Below are 6,000 nucleotides of genomic sequence, written 5' to 3' on the forward strand. Positions count from 1 at the left end.
TCCATGTTGGCCAGGCAATTGAGGTTGTTTCTCTGACTTTTATGCAGCGAGATGGCACATTAAAAGCTGTATTTGAAGTGCAGAATAATCTGGTAAATTCAACATCCCGCTCTGGTGAATCTTAAGAGAGGAGACTACAAAGCTACTAAGGAATTGACAAGCCAAACTATTCTGGTTTGGGCATATTTCCAGATGGCTTGGATCTTCATGATGTTTCCTTCATCTAAGCTGATTTTTTTCCCCACAGCATGTAGGCTCAAATGACTGACTTTGCAATTTGTCCTGCTTTTCTCCTGTTGCAGCAGATGACCCGAAGTCAGCAGATGGATGAGCTGTTGGATGTGCTCATCGAAACTGGAGGTAGGCAGAGGATGTTTCAGGACAAAGACCATAACCTTTATCTGTCCACTGCCTGTAGGATGATGCTTAAGATTGCTATTTCAGACAATATTCTTTACATCGATTAGTCACAGTGAGCAATGTTTGAGCCAAATGCTGGCTTCCTGTGCCAGCTACTTACAGAAAGACTAAATGTAGCCATGGTCTGAAGCACAAAGTGTACTTATGGCCAGGGAACACTTCCTGCACCCATACATTTTGACAGGTTTATTTTAAGAAAACAGGATTCACTTGGAAGTTTTAACTGTGCTTAATCTTTTCCCAGCCGTCAAAAAATGAGCTCTGATTATACCAATGTCTGTTTATGCTTTAAAAAGAGATGAATTCTTGAGTTTGCAGTCACACTCACTGTTTGATTGACCAGGAACGAAAAGTGTGTTATATGCGTGGGAACCAAGACCAGTGACAAATTGTGGTCAAACATCTTGCATGAACTGATCCAGAACTTATACACACATGACTGCCCACAACCATCACATTCTGTCCTCTCTTTCTCTCAACCTCTAAAAATAACATCCACTGAAAACCACTAACATAGACAAGGGATAAAATACATTGCTAGAATGGCATTCAGAAATTCTGTATGCTGGTTCTTACTAAACCGTAATAGCTCCTTCAGATTTCAGTAACTTCCACCTTTGATGTTGCTGAACTCGCAATACTATAAACCTTTACCCTACACGCACTCCAATGTAATTTTGTATACATTAGGCCTTGCACATCGGCTTTTAAATCAACATTATTCTGCTCTCTGTAACAAGTACATTCCCTCATACTAACATTTTCCGTGCATGAATTTCAGCTGCTCTTGCGAGGTTCAGCTGCTCTTGCATGAATTTCCTTTCTCCCATTACACCTAACTAACCTGTGCAGGCTCACAGAAACTACAAAAATTAATAGTATGCCGGTTTGATCCAGTAGAGTATCACATGTAATTTTATTTACCCAGAGCTTCAGTAAAGTATATCTGCCGCTACCCTAGTAAAACTGTGGCCTGTTTCACATGGTTACGTTTCAGTGGCTATCTCAGTACAGCAGAGAAAAGATAACAGGCCTATTATCTGTCTGTTGGAGACAGCGACCACAGAGGTGCTCAATATTTTATAATATTGAAAGCTATGGAGTAACTTGAGTTGATGGTATAATCCATATCATTGACCAGTTGTTGTTTTCCTGTCACTTCTGATTTGCAAACAGAAATGCCTGCAAATGCCAAAGATGACCGTCCTTGTCTTCAGAAAGTGCCCCAGATAACAGTGTCTTCAGGGACCTCTGGTACATCCACCTTACTAAAGGCATCATCTGTTTTTGAGCAAGGCCCTTCAAGTCAGCTGTCCTTTGAACATGGCCCTGGCAACAATGAGAACCATCTTGAAATCTTGTTAAATTCCCACAGCCCGCTAGGGCGAACAAATGAGATCACCCTTCTGAAGGTAGGTGGTGAAGAGCCTCACTTTGAAGGGGTGATGGAAGGATTTTCCAGCAAAACTGCTGATGAACTGCTCACACCTCATGAGATCCTGCCGACACCCCTCTCACCCATGGAGACTCAACTGTCTCCCTCTTCTGGTGAAGGATCTGGTTTGCACATGAGCTTCACAGAGTCTCCCTGGGAAACAATGGAATGGCTGGATCTCACTCCACCTAGCTCAGCCAATGGTTTTGGTTCCCTCACCACCACAGGCCCCAGCATCTTCAACATTGATTTCTTAGATGTGACTGATCTCAACTTGAACAGCACAATGGATCTGCACTTACAACAGTGGTGAACAAAATGAGCCCTACAGGTGGTTATGTAGCTGCCCATAAATGATTTCCACAAATGGGACTGAAGAGACTAAACCAAAGAGCTATAGTACCATCCAGGGAGGAGAAACTGGAGTCATTGTTTCTCTGGACATAAATGTACTTTTTTTCATTACAAATGGACTAACCAAATGATCCCACATCCCACTTACAAACAAGCAACCCCAAGCAAAAGATGTGCCTCCTAATTAAGCAAATTCACATCACAGAAGTCTTCCAAATGGTTTCCAAGGGCAGTTCCCTTTGCAGTAGAACTAAACTTGGCATGCCCATGTCCATTTAATCCCTAATACATAAACCAGCCCTTATGACATGCACTATACTGTCCCCACTACCCACTGTAGGCAGACCACTATTTACTGCTAGCAGACCCTTTCTGGCTCTTAGCACACTGTTTGGAAAACCTTTGTCCTCAGCATATCTAGTATTCTTTCTCTAAAAACCAGCCTCCTGCTAGGCAGCATGAGCCTCAATTGGTGACTTTTTTCATTACTATCATAGGTTTCCTGAGCATCTCTCTCATTCTCTGCCTTGTCTTGTGTTTCTCCAGTTATAAAGGCACAGTGCACCAGAATCAGTGCACTGTGATTTATTCTACCTGAAAAGAATAGATCCGAGATAACTAGTTTTGGTTTCCCACAAAATGTGTTTTCAGGTACATTCCTCCTTTGATCATTTTCTAAATCAGTTTATAAATAAAGCACATATGGCCATAGCTATAGCTACTGGAGTTGTCTTGCTGGGGCGGCAGGGAGCAGAATGCCTTCTAGCAATTTTGTCTAGAAATGAGAATGAATAGGCAGAGTATCTCCGAACACTGCTAGTGCTTAGCCACCTGTGCTTCCCAAGCCCCTGTCTTCCCCTTCTGAAAGATGAAGCAGGGTAGTTGTTGTTTACTACTGATGCCTCAGTTGAATCAACTGTGAAAAACGTTTCTCAGCGTAATTTAGTCAGGTTTGGGAAAAGGCTTTCTAAAAACACGGTTTGTTCTGTTGTGGCCTTTCAGTTTACATTTGCTTCTGAGCTATAAATTTATGTAGCTGCAGCGGTAAGTCTGAAAATGGAAGGCAAACAGAATCCTTCTATCATGTACATCCTGTTACAAGAAGACAAAGCAAAACAAAATTCCAGAAAATGGCAGTTACATTAAACCCCTGAATCTTCTTGCTGTATTCCAAATCAAAGGATTTCTGCTCCCTGTGAGATGAACCTCCACTGCCCTTGAGGACTATATCTGTTCTCCCCCCCGACCCCTTTTCATATGAACTCACCCCACAAAACATCCCATCCTTAAGGACATCTGTCCCATATTCTATGCCCAAATGCAAGAAATAATCTCACCGAAATCATATTCAAGTGCCTTTGATTTCCTCGGCCTACTGGAAAAAAAAGATTCCAGTATTGTGGACTGGAAGCAGCCGTGTAGTATGAGACTCAAATTGATGACATTCTAGTGCCTTAGCCATTACTCTGTTCAGGACTTTCTGCTGTTGAATCCGTCATGAAGGAAGCTATAGGAGAAGTCCCCTGCAAAATATCCTGGAGAACAGCTGTGAATCCACAAATCAAGGAGGAGCGTGTTCTTCTAAGCCAGTGGAGCACTAGCGTGTTTATTTTTTTCTGAAAGGTTGTGCACTGCAATTCAGAAAGGTCTGTCAACACTGGTAGGGGGGAAAGCTCACTCCCCGCGGGGGGCCCCCCCCCAAATCTATTGTTAAGTTTCTATCAAACGGCTTGGGGCAGCTTTCTATATAAGAACCAATTCTGAGAAATTTTATCAACCAATCTAACTAAACTTAAGTATGTTACAAATATGTATATACCAATCAACTGTATTGAATATGTGTGTTACTGGAAGGATCATTTGTTGGAAATCAAAAGTGCTCGGAAAGGACTGTGTGCCCTTCAATACCTTCTTGGCTGAAGGTCAGCATGAACTGTGCCAGGAGAGTGGTTTTTGCAGACCAAATGCGTATGAAACTTTAGCTTCAGAAAGTAGCAAAACTTCTGGGGCTTGAGTGGGGAAAGATTCACAGTTGGCTTTAATATTGCTGCATGTTGTATAAAAAAAGTTTTGTTGTTAAGATCACTATTTAAAAGCATGATTTTCTATTGTACAAATTGTTCACAGTGCACTGGTAGGATAGAGTAATATTTCACATGTTTGTTTTTGTTTACTTTGTAATTTTAACAAGCAAAAATTTAGAAGTCATTCCATGGAGAGTTTTTAAAGGCACTTGACCCCAGACTAGTTTTAGGTGCTACACTGTCATGCGGTACAGAGCTTTAGGGATAGCATTTAAAGGGATGCTGTCAGCTACTGAAATAACCACACACACTGTAAATAAACACATTGCCTTACCTCTGTGACCAGCACTGCCATACTTATTAAAAGAATCCCTGTGACTTGTCATTTTCATTTTTGCACACAATGGTTTTATAACAGCTGGTACTCCCTTTCAGTCTGCATTTTCTGCTTATGTAATATTTAAGCCCCACTTTTCTCCCCTATTAGGAATCCAAAGTATTAGACATTGTTTTCCCCTCTTTCATTTTACTATCACAGCAACAGCCCTGTTAAGACTATTTCACCCAGCGAGTTTCCACAGAACAGTGGGAATTTGAACCTGGCTTTCCCAAGTTCTTGGTTTAACTATGCTGACTCTTAGTCCTCTACAACAGCGTGGTGTAGTGGTTAAGAGCACATGTACTCTAATCTGGAGAACTTGGTTTGATTCCCCACTCTGCCACTTGAGCTGTGGATGCTTATTTGGGGAACCAGATTAGCTTGTGCACTCCAACACATGCCAGCTGGGTGACCTTGGGCTAGTCACAGTTCTTCAGAGCTCTCTCAGCTCCACCCATCTCACAGGGTGTTTGCTGTGGGGAGGGGGGAAGGAGATTGTAAGCCCCTTTGAATCTCCTTACAGGAGAGAAGGGGGGAATATAAATCCAAACTGCTCTTCTTAGTGGTGAGTCAGATGTCTTTGCAGTCATACCATGAATGCTGGAATGTGCTATAGTATCACTAATTTCATCTTCACAAAGCATGCTTTGCAAAGTCTATAGGACAATAATTTGTCTAGGGCAACAAAATGAGCTTTATGACTGAGCAACCGTTCAATGCTGGGCCAACCAGCTGGCAATTCAGTCAGTTTCTAGTTCTCTTATTTCTGAAGGAGAGTTAGAACATAATCTCTTTACTACTTCATTCAGAAATCAGACTTTCAAAATTCTCTTGAAGAAAACAAAGTTAAGAGAGACCAAATAATTATAGGAACTTATTCAAATGACTTTGATGATGATTGCTGAAACCAACTAACTCAAAACAGAAGATGAAAAAACCTTTTATTGGAACAAAAACTGGTTGGTGGGGTACTTGATGAGGTTTTTGGTAGCAACAGTGATTCACTGGCTTTGCTGTTGACAAGGCGCAAAAGCAATTCTGGGATCCATTTGCAAGGTACAATTAACTGGTCTACTTTGGGCACTGGCAGCCTTCTGCTGCAGTACTGGCTACCCAGTTTACAGGCAGCATAACAGTCTTACTCTGATTCAGAGGATCAAGAATTGGGCTAAGGACCAGGTAACACACAAGGTTGATTTCTTCAGAACAGCAAAAGAGAAAAGCTGGAGGAGGTGGGGGGAAGAGATCATAGAGCCTCTGTGATCCTTTTGGTTCTCTTTACAAGTATCAATAAACTGGGGGAAATCTGGCCAGAGGACAATGGCATTTTTACATTTTACTTTGCATTGATTGATTTTCTCCCATCATGAGTCTGACCTTATAACAAA

General features: G+C 41.7%; 1 protein-coding gene across 3 annotated transcripts in view; it reads left to right on the forward strand.

Annotated features, from left to right (window-relative positions):
• MYOCD (myocardin) overlaps nucleotides 1–4,604 on the forward strand; it is a 46,903-nt gene extending 42,299 nt beyond the window's left edge. For all 3 annotated transcript variants that reach the window (XM_048492050.1, XM_048492051.1, XM_048492052.1), the window contains exons 12-13: nucleotides 303–360; nucleotides 1,597–4,604. In XM_048492050.1, coding sequence (XP_048348007.1) covers nucleotides 303–360; nucleotides 1,597–2,168 — 630 coding nt within the window. In that variant the 3' untranslated portion in view covers nucleotides 2,169–4,604. The remainder of the gene's footprint in view (nucleotides 1–302; nucleotides 361–1,596) is intronic.
• Nucleotides 4,605–6,000: the final 1,396 nt, after the last annotated feature.

The sequence above is a fragment of the Sphaerodactylus townsendi genome, linkage group LG03 (genome assembly GCF_021028975.2).
Source record: "Sphaerodactylus townsendi isolate TG3544 linkage group LG03, MPM_Stown_v2.3, whole genome shotgun sequence".
Taxonomy (NCBI): domain Eukaryota; kingdom Metazoa; phylum Chordata; class Lepidosauria; order Squamata; family Sphaerodactylidae; genus Sphaerodactylus; species Sphaerodactylus townsendi.